Raw genomic sequence first — 16,116 nt, forward strand, 5'->3', positions numbered from 1 at the left:
AAATAAGCTGAAAAACACAACTAGAGAACCAGAACAAAAAACACAAAAAATATTAAAATTATTTATAGACAAAAAAAAAATTAAGGTTAAAAGGTTAAGGTTAAAATTAAGGTTTTAAAAAATTAAAATTAAAAAAATGGAAAATTTTTTTGAAGAAAAGTTATCCATTTCTAAGAGCTAATAATTCTTTTACTGCACTATTTGTAGTCTTGACACAGAGGACAGTTCATTTGTGACACAACTGTCAAATTTAAAGAAAGTGTTTATTTTTCAGAGCTTACATTATTTTCTTTTTTCCAAATAAAAGATAAACTATACATTTTAACATGCAATTCTCTGGAAAAAAGCTCTTTGGTTTACAGTTTAACATTGTTTAGCGGGAGCCAGTACTATATTTCAGAGCCCCTACAGAAACAAAAGATTTACTTGAAAATTCATTTCGTAAAATAAAGTATGATGGGAAATGGGCAGTTGTTGTTGTTATTTGGTTTTTAGGAGCATTAGCAACTAAGCCCATATTGCTCCAGGAATATGCGGTGGTCATTCCCTGACCGTTCTGCATCCTCCGTATTTAGTGGTCACGGGCGCGAACCCCGGTCTAATCAAGAAGCGTGTGCTATGCACTGCTGCTCCTACCCACCTGGCTATGGAGGCGCCTGGAAATGGGCAGTAAGCAAGATATAAGATTTTATGACTGATACACAAACAATAAAGTAATACAAATAAGAGGACATACACAACAGATACATACCTGCTCATTCTGTTTATGATTGTAGGCTTGCAAGTACAATTCTAATAATGCATTGTACAAAAGGCTTGAAGATTTTGGACGAACCTACAGTATTTTAAAATAATTATATTATGCTGTTTGATAAAAATGGATTCAAATTAAGCAAACTTGATGTAAATTAACAGTATAGAAAATTCCATTATATTAAAAACTTGTGGTCATATAAATTTACTAATTCTACATATGACTAACAAACATGCAATGCACCAATAACAATGTTAACACACATGCACATTGGAGGGTAGGGATTTGCTCTAAATTATTAATAACATAAATTTCATTGGTTTTGTTAGTACAGCCACTCCCCGATTAACGTAAGGGTTGCATTCTGCAGAACGTGATGTAAGTCGGAATTTCCCTAAATAAGCATTTGGGGAAATTCCACACTTACAACTATGCACGCTGAATTTGATAGAAGCAAAAAAGAAATGTTCGATGAACTCTAAATAGAATTATTAATTTTTTTTATCTCATGCGCAGGAAAAATTACAAGTGTACAAAATTACAAAAATTTCAAAATTATAAAATTACAAAAAGAGAGAGGTGACAGGCATAACATCAGCAAGTTTTAGCTTTTGAGCATTGTTGCCAGAATTAACCCTCCAGCTGATAAGCACGCCGCTATGGAAGGTGAGGGCTGTACAGATTTAGAAGGGGTTTTTTCCAACACATCACGAAATTTCTCTGCATCTGCAGAATCGGCACTGGTGACTTCACGGCATACTTTAATGTTTTGGAAACCAGCGTGATGCTTGAACCTTTTAAATTACCCGTTGCTTGCCACGAACTTGGCTTGGGGTTTGCCATACTTATCGTTATCTTCAAAAATACTTCTTGCTTGAATGGCCATTAGATTCCGGGGCACTTGCTTCTGAATCTGATTTTCCATTCATGTTATTAATAGCTTTTCCATCTTCAATATAGCATTTGAGTGCTGTTTTGTGATCACTGTTGGGGTGGACTGGCTCTGGTGTGAAATACTTTGATCCTTTAACAAGTTCTTTTATATGCGCACTGTCCCTTAAAATACTATTCACCGTTGAAGCAGTGAGACATAATTCCGTGCAATAGATGACAAACTTTGTCCTGCTTTGTACTTCTTAATTAATCACCTTCATTTCTAAATAAACTTTGTTTAGTTTCATTTCCTAGCACTGCCAGTACTTGCACTTTCCGTTCATTGCTTTCCCTTCATCACTGTAATGTTTTTTATATGATTGAAGATTTCAGTGAAGGGGGAACACATTTCACCATAATAATATAAAAACCCACACAATTCCAGTTATAGGGATTATTGCAAATGCAATAAGATTGAGTTTACTGCCCATTTATAATTATATGCACTAACAGAAAATCCCAATAAACCGAAAAGTGCAAATTGTTTTTATTGTTTTTTGGTAGTAACCTCCAGAAATGTGTTTTAGAAAAATATCACAAAGGCATTAAAAATTGATTCTTATAATGGAACATATGATAATGATGAGTGTGTGTTGTGTTGTTTGGTTTTTAGGAGCATTAGCAACTAAGGCCATATTGCTCCGGGATATGCGGTGGTCATTCCCTGACCTTTCCGCATCCTCCATATTTGGTGGTGACGGGCTCGAACCCCAGTCTAATCAAGAAGCATGTGCTATGCACTGCTTCTCCTTCCCACCTGGCTATGGAGTTGCCCATGATAATGATGAAAGTGTAGCGCAATTTCCATTATAAAAATGACCTTTTAGAAAGATATATAGCTTAGTTATATAACAAAAATTTCAACTTCCGAGCCTTGGAATAAATTACTAGAAAAAACCAATGTGTTATTGGGTTCACATTACGATATTTTCACAATACCTCCATTTATTCCTATGGGATGCAAAATACATTTCCACAATTTTTTTGAAGTTTTGCACCAGCCAGCAAAAACTTACATAAAGTCAAATTTTCATAAGTCAAGTATTATGTAAGTCGGGGAGTGGCTGTAATCAGTTTCGTAAGGAAGCAAACCATCTTTCAAAATGTTAGGATGTCATGTCAACTATCTAATTAATATTAAATATTAACAATGGGAATTGAATCAAGAAAGCAAGCTTATACAGCATCAAAAAAAAAAAAAAATCCTATTTTGCCTATCCATTCCCTCCAACAGTTTGTCTAGCTCTTCCTTCAATTTATTCTAACAGTCCACTTCCACAATAACAGACAGTAGCTTGATCCAGCAATCAATCACCAGTTGGCTGAAGGGAAACTTCTGCATTCTGTGACCATGCTTCCTCAATTTGAATTTATGCACTCTTATGTGCACAGTCTGAGCAAGAGTAAGAATCCCGTCAGCACCAAGCTTGCACAATCCATTCGGGCATTAAACACTTCAATCAGATCTCCTCACAGATGCCCAGTCTCCAGACACTGCAATTTGCAGAACTGAATCCTTTCTATGTAAGAGTACCCTTTTGTGCCCTTCACCAATCTCATTGCCCTTCACTGTACTCGCTCCAGCAACTCCAAATCCTACCTAAAATGAGGCCTGACCATTGCAATATACAATGGGATAATCACCTTCTTATCCCCGCTACCAAAATTCCTGTATATCATTGACCATACCCCATGAGCTCTCTCCTGGCAGTCTACCTTCACTGCTCAGAGAACTTCATATCAGACTGCACAATTACCCCAGGTCCTTTATATTTACCACTACTCTAATATTTGTCAATGTTAAAAAAACTACAACTGTCATATACTACAACTGAACTACAACCTAGTGGTTCTTTTATCTGCAGATTCTTAATGCATGAAGAACCACTGCTGATAATAAGAACAACAGTATTGCTCTCCCTTGTTTCTTCTCTCAGCCAATCTGCCTAATTTTTCTAGATCTTGTTGCAGCAGCATACCTTCATTACTGGCATTAACCATCCTGCCAAAATTTGTATCTGCAAACTTAGATATTAAGCCTGATAAACCTTCAACAATATTAATAAATACAGAAAACAACAATGGGCCAACAGCACCAAACCCTGAAGGACTATGTTAATAATATTAGACCTGAAGAGCAGTGTTCACTAATAATCACTCTGTCTTCTCCCATTCTACTATCTCATTATCCATAGCAGTAACTTGTCCTTAATTCCACACTGCTCCAATTTGTACTTTTATGTGTCTAATTTGTCTTTTATGTGCAGCAGTATCAAAAGATTTCCTGAAATTCAAGTGTATGATTACAGGACTATCAATATTATTTTTTGCATTCAGTTCCTTTGTAACTGAATCAAAGTCTCCAATCAAATTGGTCAGGCAATATCTCCCCTTAACAACCCCATGCTGTGCCTGCAGTATAACTATCCTCATGTCCAGATGGTCCTGCATTACTTCTTTAGCCAGTCACTCCATTATTTACCCTAGGACAAAAGTTAAGCTAACAAGTCTATAATTATGATGTCACCCTTTGATACACTTCTGTGAACTGGAGGTACATTTGCACATCTCCAGTCCACAGGAATAATTTGCACACATGATCCTCTGAATCTAAAGATGCTCTCGTAATTATGGCTAAGGGTTTGCTTACCTCCTTTGCTGCCTCCCTTAATAAATTTGCATAGATCCCATCCACCTCAGGTGGCTTTTTTATGTTTAAGTTCAAAAATTTCTCTTCCGATTTCCTCTCAGTTATTAAATTTTAGCAAAGCTTATTATCTTAGTACTCACCTCTGAGATCCATATTGGTTAAAATTAAAAATTACATGAAAGGAAGATAAAAAGGGAATAAAAGTGAAAGTTCCATTACATTAATTGATTAAATTTAAAATTTAAACATATCCCTAGGAAAAGGGAATGCACCACCTTTTTCATGGTTGTAATTTTATAAAAATTGTATAAAAGAAGAAATTCACATGTTGAAAAGCCAAGAGCTGGACGTGAAGTTACTGATGTCGTCGTCATCAGTTGGTGAATGACGTAAGTTGTGATGATCTTGTTAGTTGTTGGTGCATCAGCTTCTATGGCTATAATGCACAACATAAGTTGTGAGTGATAATTTATAGTATTACAGTACCCAGGATGCATCATATTAAACACGTGGAAATTTGATTTGTTTGAGCTGCCATATTGGTGATAGGTTCGTAGGTAATCTGGTGTTTAAAATTTCATATGATCCATTTTGGCAAAACCATTCTATAGCAAGGGTCTCATACTGGAATATTTTATAATTCGATTTAAGTTTAATTAGTGTAATTGCATTATCTATTAATGGATCATGATTAAAGGAGTGTACATGTTGACTAAGTTCAGTTCCTGATTTGAAACGATTGTAATAATAGTATGCTCTCATGTTGGCTCTTTTGGATGTTCTAAATTTTGTGGTGGTACTACTTATGTAGCATGCATGATATCCTGGTTGGCATTTCATAAGGTATATTATATTGTTTATATCATGGATGTTGTATTTATACGTTTCTTTGTATTTGCCAAAAAAAAGTACTTAGTTTGTTATATGATGAAAAAATTAATGTGATGTTTGTACCTCTGAAGGTATTAACAGAGCTGGGGTGTGAGTTGGTTATGGTATGGTAGTATAACTGTGGTATTTTGTGTGTGATCGGTACTAACATTATCGATGTGAGGATTATTAATTTTTTCTTTTATACAGCTAATATGGTTTCTTGAATTAGCTGTTTGGGATATTTTCTAGCTATAAAGGTTTTCGTCAGGTATAGTAATTCTGTTGTCAAGTCTTCCTGCGAATGGTTGTATTTTATCGCATTGTAGATTTGGTTATATAATACTGATTTTTTTGTACTATAGGGGTGGTGGGAGTGAAAATGTAGAAATTTTCCTGTAAATGTCTTTTTCCTGTATGTTCACATTTTGAGTTTATCAGATTTAAAAAATTAACGCTATTGTCTTCTTCTAGTTCTAAAGTATATTTCAATTATTTCAATCTGTTATGGATGGAATTGAACTTTTGTAGGAGTTCATCAATTCTTAGTTCAAATGATTAATACATCATCTGCATATTGCATAAATAATTTAATCTTGGGGAAGGGGGGGAAAGGTTTTAGTATTTGGTTTACAATGGTAGCAAGATGATTTTCAGAAAGTGGGGCAGAATTGCCTAAACCCATTGGGCGGCCGTATATCTGTTTGTATATTTCATTCCTAAACCGAAAATGTTTTGCCCTAACTAAAAGGCTGGTTAATTAGTAGGATGCTAATATGTCTCCATCTGATATATTAATGGTATTAATTTTTTTGTATGCTTGGTTAGTGTTGTGTATTCTGAATTCTGATAATCTCATTAATGGTGATATTATTTTTACGAGAAATATTGATAAGTTGGCAAAAGCAGATTTTTTGTATGAAATTATGGGTGATTTATTTTATGTAGTTTAACTGTCCCAAATATATGTGGCAGAATGTTATTCCGAATACTTATATTTTGTAGGGCACGTAAATCAATTTCTTTTTGAGCCCTAAGTTGTCTGAGAAGATTGTCAGATTGATTTTTTAGTCTAGTGATTATATAGGTATCTATTTTATAAGTATCCTCGTTGGAAAGAATCTCTTGAATTTTTTTGATGTATGTAGATTTGTCCAGAATTACTATTGTATCACCTTTATTTGCTTTCTGAATAATGACATTGCTGTCTTTCCGGAATTTTTGGAGGCTCATTAACTGTTGTTTCTTCATATTAGGGCGTGTTCTAATATTTGAATTTATGTGTATTAACAGATTCTTATCAGGGGATTCTCTAGTTTCGTTTGGAGCTCTACTATACTGTCTTTTATAGGATAGTTATCACTGTTGATAGCAAAATTGAATCCGTATTTGAGGGAAGTAATTGTGTGGATGTGAAAATTTCGAAGAAAATTTCATGACTGATGTTGGGTGGGGGTTATGTGTTCTGCATGTGAGTGTGTTCCATTTTTTATTGTGCCTCTGGTTTACTGTGTGTTGGATGGCATTAATTCATGTGTTGTATTTTTCTATAAAATTAGTCCACATATACTGTGACATGTTTCTTTTTCACAAAGGTTTGTAATAGTGGATTTGACATAGTAAATTAAATTTGTCACAAAATCTCTTTTTTAATTCATGCCTTACTATGGCTAAGGAGGCCTGATGAATGATGTAAGGATATTTTTTTATGTTTTTTTCGGTTTAGGAATGAAATATACAAACAGGAATATAGACTCCCAATGGGTTTAGGCATTTCCGCCCCACTTTCTGAAATTCATCTTGCTACCATTGAAAACCAAATACTAAAACATTTTCCCCCAAGATTAAATTATTTTTGCGATATGCAGAATCAATTAATGTAATGGAACTTTCACCTTTATTCCCCTTTTACCTTCCCTTCATGTAATTTTTAATTTTAAACAATATGGCTCTCAGAGTTGAGTATTAAGATAATAAGCTTCGCTAAAAATTTAATGGATAATCAACAGTACTTCAAGCTGTAAAATTAGTCAACTTGTCAGTTATTCCAGAGTAATTTTGCTCCCTGTTAAGGTTTGATAAATGTCTTTCATCCCCCACTAAAGAATTCCTCATGAGTGTGAGAGTGTGTGTGTGTGTGTGCACGCACGAAATATATATTCAGCCTGTGAGCAACTAGAGCAGAATCATCAACTGTTAAACCATCAAAATTAAGTGAACCAACATGTTCAACCCCTTCATTCTACTTAATATAAGTAAACAAATCTTTGCTGCTTTTCTTGGCACTTTGCAAGAGATTTCGTGTAATCTGTCTTGCCGTGCCTAATGTGACTTGATTACACTAATTTATATTTACCATAGGCTTTTGTGTTGTATGATAATTTATATGCATCCCATGCATTTTTCTTCCTGCTACAAATCTCATCAGTTCATCTGACATCCATTTAGCATATACCTTGAAAATAGTTTCTAAGTTGGAATGAAAAGCCTAGTAGCTTCTAAGATTAATTCTTTGAATGGTTCCTATTTAGAATTTGCTGATGGTAATATCAGTTGGTCCCACTGCAGAGAATTTAAAAACTGTTTGAGACGACTGCAATGTCCTTTACAAAAGCAAAACCCCTTTCCTTTACCTTTCATAATAGTGACATCTTTAAGTAAATCCCACAAAATATATTGTGATCACCACTACCCAAGCACGAGAGTCTTCGAATTCATAGTACTTTGTACCATGAATTGGTTGAAGGTTGAGAAGAAGAAAAAACATACTGGCTGACATTACACTTGAATTTGTGTGGATTGTAATTTTCAGGAAATACGTATGAAGGGAGGTTGTTCCAAAAAAATGGAAGTCGAAGGAATAAATGAGGAAGAAGAAAGGTTGGTTCTGTGAGTTTGAAGTTCGATAGTAAAGAGATGCTGACTGGTTGCAGCATATGTTCAGACTGGTTTGAAAGAGAGTGGGAATTATATAAGCCAATTTAGAAGAACAGGGCCTGTGGAAGTATCTATAGAAAAGGCATGCATCAGAAACAGAATGTCAATGGGACAGAGAAGAGAGACTTTGTTAGAGATGGGTCATTAATTAATCTAACTGTCCTCTTTTGAATGGAATCTAGAAGTCAGAGAGAAAGGTTTTTGGGGGACTGCTCCAGGTGTAGGAACAATATTCTATTTAGGGCAAATTTGCAATTTGTAGAGTGAAAAGCTGTTTGAAAAAAAAAAAATTAATACCGAGAGCAAAAAAGAAAACCCAGTTTTTTAGATGCAGAGAAAGCAAGATTTGCGATGTGCTTATGTCAAGAGAGATTAAAAGTTAGGGTAATCTAACAGCGATATATGATCTTGTCAAAAAATCTGAGTGCCATCGAAGATAAGTAAGGAGCAAAAGAATCTTTTTGCAAGATATAAGACAGGACTGAGTTTTAGAAGAATTGAAATCAAATAAGTTATCTTTGCCCCACTGGAGGATTATCTGGAGATCAGCATTTAAAGAATTGGTAGTGGATATTTGAGAGGTTGAAGCTGTTTGTGTAAGGTGGAATGCAATGTGCTATTGTCAGCAAATTCGAAATATCAAGAGAAACTGCTTGAGTTTGACCAAACTAAATAAGACAGTATATCACCAGTGGATCTATACTCGTGGAAATCCATAATGGCACATCACTGATTAATAGATATTTCCATTACTTTAGAAATAGTAGGGTGAAGATTGTTTACAAGACCTTTATGCCACACACGATCAAAAGAATTTGAAATAAAGAGCAACTGCTTGAGTTACGCCAAACATTTCCAATGAATTTGTCCACACATGGGGACAAATATCAACATAAGACAGTATATCACCAGTGGATCAACACTGACAGAATCCATACTGGTGATTCATTGATCAGATGGAAGGTTTCTAGTTCGTTAAAGAGTTGGCAGTTAATAGATTTCTCCATTACTTTAGAAAGAGTAGAATGAAGTGTAATGGGACAATATTTGGATGGGAGGGATTTGTCACACTTTTTAGGAACTGGCTGGATATGAGCAAATTTACAAGCAAAAGGAAAAACAAGAGTAGAATGAAAAAGGGAAAAAAGGGTGACACAGAACACAGGAGCACTGGTTTTGAGAACAAGTGGAGAAATATCATGGACCTGGCACTGTCTTGGCATCCTTTTGATGGAAGAACACAGGAGGCACTGAATTGGGTGTATTGGTAATGGTAAGAGATGGTTTACCAAGATGATTAATACAGGAGTTAGGAGAAAAGTAGGATGTTGGCAGGTCAGCTTTACTTTTGACTGAAGTGGCAATAGGACCATCTGGTTTTGACAGAGGTGGGAATAGAGATGGGCAAAAATTGTGACCAATGGCTTTGGCAAGAGAACAGAATGCTCAACTACAACTGGGACAAGAAGCAAGTTTTCTACTCTCGGCCTGTCAATCTAGTTTGGACTGATTAATAACTTCTTTACAATTTTTGCATTCTTTGTTGTAGGCAGAAAATGAACCCAGAGATACGGATACAATCCATCTGTGATATACAACATTCCTATCTTGTATAGCTTTAGGACATTTATTGGAAAACCAAGGTTTGGACAAGGATGAGATTTTACAGTGGAGTGTGGAATTAAGGATTCCATCCCTACAAGAATAATTTCACTGATATGATCTGAGCAAAAACTGACATCAGAATATTTGAAACAGTAATTCAATCAAGGAAAAGAAATCTCACGGATCATCCCTTTTGCATTCTTGTAATGTCAAACAACACATTATTGAGAAAGCCATGAGAGAAATATTCTAGCATACCCCTCCTCCCTTTCTATCCTTTCTGTACAGATCGTACTCCCGAAATTGCAGTTCTCCATACCTTATCTCTGTGTGACTCCACATCTCTGATATCCCAACAATATCTGCCTTTAATGTCTTCACCAGCACCTCAAATTTATCAAATTTATTTATTATACTCCTAGCATTGGTGTACATGCAAGTATACATGCACCTGTTCTTACTCTTAGTTACCCTAACACAGCCCATGTATTTACTTGTTTCATGATGACTCCCAGCAGTCCTTGAAATCCCGAGAACCTCGCTTTCCAGACTGCTGCTCATTCCAATAAAAGCAGTGCAAGAATCATTTTCACCTCTGCCAGTGGATACTGTTAATCTATTAGTCCTTGTATCCCCCTAAGCCAGCAGTTTTCCGACCCACCTAACATTACCTCGATAGCATCAGCAAATATTCTTGCACCCTTTCTATTTAAGTGTATCCCATCCCTATAGAAGCAGTCTCTGTTAACAAGTACAGACCAGGCTGAAAAAAAATTCTAACCCTTGAGCCTTGCACAATCTTTCCAGGGCCAAATTGACTGACAAGGCTCTCATCATATACTCCCTTCTATCGTGTCCGGGCAGAACTGCAGACACTTTCAAATTTAACCTTAACTTGCAACTTTTTTTCCAACATTGACCTGTACTTTTTAAATAAGTCCGCAGATCTCCTACTCTTAATGTCATTAGTGCCAATGTGTACAACAATATCACCCTTTGTGCCCTTAAAAGATGATATCTTCTCTACAACATCAACTTTTGCCGCTGGCAGACATACCCTGGTCCTATTCCACTTATCCTTTTTGCAAAATATATTTCCCATCTACCTGACAATACAGTCACCAACAATAACTAGCTCCTGTGGGACCAGCAGCCCCACAGGAGCTAGTTATTGTTGGTGACACTATTGGTTGCCGCTGTGTTGCCTGAAGCACAAGAGTGAGCTCTGGCATTGAGTTGGGCAGCTGAGAGTTTGATGAGCCCCCATTTTAATTCCTTTGAAGGCATCTATCCTATTCTTCACACTCTCATAGATGCCCATCAGAACGCTGATGGGTTGGTGCCTAATTTTTTGACACTGTCTGCACACACACACAAAGACATCCTCCTTGGCTAGGAGGATGACATCCTCCTTGGCAATGTGCACATTGCCTTACTGCTCTAGTCTGGGGCATGATTTCTGTTTAAATACAATGTAATTAATTAACAATGAAAATTAATAAGGTTAATAAATTTAATTGATTGACTATACTATACTATACGTGACCATACAATACTATACTAAGCAAATGCACTGATACGTATTCCACTATACAGTTTTACGTTATACCTTGGCTATCAAGTTTGAGATATATAGGAAAGTCAAGAAAGGGGAATAGATAAGCAGTTATCCAAAACAAAAATGTGCACTAAAAGAAAGGTGAAGGAGGAAGATAAGGTGATGGTGTCATGCAAATATATTGGGTAAGATAGCCTACTAGTCTACTCTGCTAAGAGCTAAAATATTTAAGAGAAAACAGGATAGCATGATGCAAGACAGTCAAGAGAAGTCTGATAGTCCAGGATTGATTTATACTATCACAGTGACTTGTACCCCAATTGTGCATAACAGATTTGGATGAGGATAATTAAAGTAAAAATTATAAAAAATTATTAATAAATAAATGTTTATAAAAATTATTACTTTATAAAAATATATTAATAAAAAGGTATTTTTATTAATACCTTTATCATGTATTCAAGGAATTCCATCAATATGTTTGAATTATTAACAAAGATGTGAATGAAATCTTCTGGTGATGAATTCTGAACAGCTGGTGGTTTTGAACCTAAAAGAAATTTAAAAAAATAAAAATATTTTAAATTAAATTAAAAAAAACAGAAAAATAAAATGAGTGCAAGGGTATAAAAATAAATTTACTTTTTTATATTTAAATTCTATTCCTTTTATTTTTGTTTTTATATCTTAACCAACCAAGAAGAATAATTATTTATGCAAGGCTGCATGCAGTAATAATGAAAGCACATTTATTGACAACACTCATTTAGGAATTTGCAGTCAATTTAATCTTTCTTAAAAATAATTTCTTAACCTTTTCCAGAGTGAGTTTCTACATGAAAATGAAAACTTTCTATATAGATACTTTTAAATATTAATTTCTTATTTCATTTTGGTTTAGAGTGAAATTAATTCAAATCAGAGCAAAATGATTTCAAAAATAAAACCAGAATTTTTTTAAAAATTTGCAAAAAAATCATAAAAAACTTTTTTTTTTTGTAAGCCAAAACTGGATAACAATGGCTGACTTGCACAATTTCTTCCTCCAATTATAAAATAATTTTCATTTTTTTTTTTTTTTTTTTTTTTTTTTATGTGAACCCCAAACACGAGAGGTATTAGAACCTATAGTACTTAGTACCATGCTTGGGTTGGAGGTTGAGAAGACGAAAGAAGATATTTGTTGACATTCAACTTGAACTTCTGTAGATTGTAATTTTCAGGAAATACGTATGAAGGAAGGTTGTTCCAGAAAACGGCAGGTGAATGAATAAATGAGGAAGATGAAAAGTTGGTTCTGTGGGTTTGAACTTGGACAGTAAATGGATGTTGGCTGGTGGCAGCACGTGTTCGGACTGTTTTGAAAGAGAGAGCGGGAATTATAGAAGCCAATTCAGAAGAACAGTGCCCATGGAAGTATCTGTAAAAGAGGCATGCAGCAGAAACAGTGCGTCTGTGAGAAAGAGAGTGGAGAGACTCTGTTAGAGATGAGTCATTAATTAACCTAACTGCCCTCTTCTGAATGGAATCAAGAAGCCTGAGAGAGGTTTTGGGGGCACCACCCCAAATGTGGGAACAATATTCCATGGCAGGGCGGATTTGCGATTTATACAGAGTGAGCAGCTGTTTGGAAGAAAAGTAACGCCGAGAGCGAAAGAGAAAACCAAGTTTTTTAGATGCAGAGGAAGCAATATTTGTAATGTGCTTGTGCCAAGAGAGATTAGAAGTCAGGGTAATCCCCAAAAGAGATATATCCTTTTGCCTAGAAATTGGAGTGTCACTAAAGATAAGCATAGGAGCAGAAGAATCTTTTTTGCGAGATATAAGACAAGACTGAGTTTTAGAAGGGTTGAAATCAACTAAGTTGTCTTTGCCCCACTGGAGAATTACCTGAAGATCGGCATTTAAGGAATTGGTAGCAGATTTTCGAGAAGTTGAAGCTGATTGAGCAGGACAAGATTTCTCAAAACGGAAAGTTGAATGCAATGTGCTATCATCGGCAAAACTATGGATAGGATTTCCAGTCAATGGAAGAAGGTCATTGATATACAAGAGGAAAAGAGTGGGGGAAAGAACTGAACCTTGGGGGACACCGGCATTAGTGGAGAAGTTAGAAGACAGAGAGCCATCAAACCATCACCCTCAGTGAGCGATCAGAGAGAAAACTGGATAACCAATTACTAAAAACAGTTGGCAAACCATAAGATGGAAGCTTGTTTAGAAGACCTTTATGCCAAACACGATCAAAAGCCTTTGAGATGTCAAGAGCAACTACTTTTGTTTCACCGAACCTTTCCATTGAAGTAGTCCATAAATGGGTAACATAAGCCAGGATATCACCAGTGGATCGACACTGACGGAATCCATACTGGTGATCGTTGATCAGACGGAAGGTTTCTAGGTAGTTTAAGAGTTGACGGTTAATTGATTTCTCCATTACTTTAGAAAGAGTAGAAGTAATTGCAATGGGACGATAATTGGATGGGAGGGATTTGTCACCCTTTTTAGGAACTGGCTGGATATGAGCAAATTTCCAAGCAGAAGGAAAAACACCTTTGGAATAAGAAAGCGAAAAAAGGCGGCAAAGAATAGGAGTAAGTTCAGGAGCACAGATTTTGAGAACAAGTGGAGAAATACCATCAGGACCTGGAGCTTTCTTAGCATCAAGATTCATCAAAATCCTTCTGATATCCTTTTGACGGAAGACCACAGGAGGCATTGAATGGACCGTGTTGGGAATGGTGGGAGGTATTTTACCAAGTTCATTAATACATGAGCTGGAAGAAAAATGGGATGCTAGCAGGTCAGCTTTATCCTTGGCTGAAGTGACAACAGAACCATCTGGTTTGGACAGAGGTGGAAGCAGAGATGGGCAAAAGTTGCGGCCAATAGCTTTGGCAAGAGACCAGAATGCTCGGCTACCATTAGGGCAAGAAGCAAGTTTTCTACTCTTAGCCTGTTCAAACTCTAGTTTGGACTGATTAATAACTGCTTTACAATAGTTGCGAGCTTTGGTGTAGGCAGAAAATGAAACTGAAGAATTAGAAACAAGCCAATTACGATATGCAACATTCTTCTCTTGAACAGCCTTAGCACATTTATTGGAAAACCAAGGTTTAGATAAAGGACGAGATTTTAAAGTGGAGTGTGGGATAAAGGATTCCATTCCTGCAAGAATAATTTCACTGACACGATCAGAGCAAACGTTGACATCAGAAGTTTTGAAACAGTGATCCGACCAAGGAAAAGAAGAAAAGAAGTCTCGCAGGTCATCCCATTTTGCATTCTTGTAATGCCAAACAATACGAGGTTGGGAATAGCCATAAGATAAAGGTTCCATTGGAGAAGAGACAATCACCAAATTGTGATCTGAAGTGCCTAAAGGACCTCTCACTTCGACCTTGTACTTAGAAGGGTTGTTTGTGAGAAAAAGATCAAGCGTATTGGCTGTATGATTAGGATTGTCCAGTATTCTTGTAGGTAAATGAACAATCTGTGCTAGGTCATTAGTAATTGCAAAAGCCTCAGCATCTCGACCTGCTGGGTCGGTGTGACTAGAAAACGGAAGCCAGCTGGAGTTGTGAACATTAAAATCACCAAGGAAAATTACCTCACTGTTAGGAAAGTTGGACTGGAGAAAGTCAAGTTGCAACGAGAGGAAGTCAAAGAGCTCCAAGTGATTAGTGGAGTTGGGAGAACGGTAGAGACAACAGATGAATTTGACACAATGAGGTAGAGAGATTTTAAGCCAGAGAAGATCAAAGAGAGGAGATTCCAAATTGCCAAGTCTCTGACAGGGAATACCAGAACGGACATATGCACAAGTACCACCTTTGAGGCGAAAGGAATCATACAGCGAATAATTTGGGCATCTGAGATGAGCAGTAGTTGAATCAACCGATAACTGAGATTCTGTCAGAAAAAGTACATGTGGTTTGGCAGACTGCAAGTGGAAATGGACATCGTTGAGATTAGAATTGAGACCACGTATATTTGTGAAATGAATTAGGAAGTCCTTGGGAGGTTTAGATCTTTTCGCAGATAAGCTTGTTCTATTAGTTTGACAATTCACGGTGTATTCAATAGTAAGAAAAAGTGGGTGGGACATGCTGTATGAAGTAATGAAATTTTTGGATATGGCGTACATGTGGTAAGAATATACCCAGATCCTTGACATAACGTGGCCTCGACAATGCTCCCCGCATACACACTACTCGGACTCCCTCCAGTCACTATCTGGCAGAGTAGAGATAGCAAGATTATACACTAGCTGATCCGGAAGCCTCCTAGAGAGTTACCAATAGGTTTGGTCCGGTGTACTAACTAGCGGCCGGCCTGCGAACACCGTTTTAGAGCTGTACCCTCGAAATGTAAGGAATATTGGATCTCGCCACGACATTCATCATAACCTCAAAAATCATCAATCATACTGCATGATGGAAGAGATAGGGAAGGGTTGGCCGGACCTTAGTTCTAGAGACTAAACATGGGTTCCACCACTTCAAGCCTCCAATAAGCAAAGTGTGGTATTTCACCGGTTGATGAGAGTCATCTACCACCTAGTACTGCCTGGTAACATAGAGGGGCAGCGTTCCTCCATGTGGTGTGGACGCCACACCTCGACCCCTGCTTACGTTGGTTCACACCTGGGTGGTCACCCTCCATGTGCTTGTGCATGGAGGTTATACCCAGGATTACTAACAGTCCCACCATTGTGAAGGTGCAAGCAGAGGATTTGGCTGTCACAGACCGTCCGGACTTCGCCGAAATTGGGTCCACTTGACTTGAGTGTCACCTGAATATCAGTTC

The 16,116-nt window shown here is 36.7% G+C and overlaps 1 protein-coding gene across 2 annotated transcripts in view; it reads right to left on the reverse strand.

Annotated features, from left to right (window-relative positions):
• LOC150079140 (vacuolar protein sorting-associated protein 11 homolog) overlaps nucleotides 1-16,116 on the reverse strand; it is a 697,977-nt gene that overhangs the window by 343,958 nt on the left and 337,903 nt on the right. For both annotated transcript variants that reach the window (XM_090382204.1, XM_090382205.1), the window contains 2 exons: nucleotides 11,754-11,857; nucleotides 752-835 (listed from right to left, as the gene is read on the reverse strand). In XM_090382204.1, coding sequence (XP_090238330.1) covers nucleotides 752-835; nucleotides 11,754-11,857 — 188 coding nt within the window. The remainder of the gene's footprint in view (nucleotides 1-751; nucleotides 836-11,753; nucleotides 11,858-16,116) is intronic.

This window comes from Mastigoproctus giganteus, chromosome 10 (genome assembly GCF_048544385.1).
Source record: "Mastigoproctus giganteus isolate SK-2022 chromosome 10, ASM4854438v1, whole genome shotgun sequence".
Classification (NCBI taxonomy): domain Eukaryota; kingdom Metazoa; phylum Arthropoda; class Arachnida; order Uropygi; family Thelyphonidae; genus Mastigoproctus; species Mastigoproctus giganteus.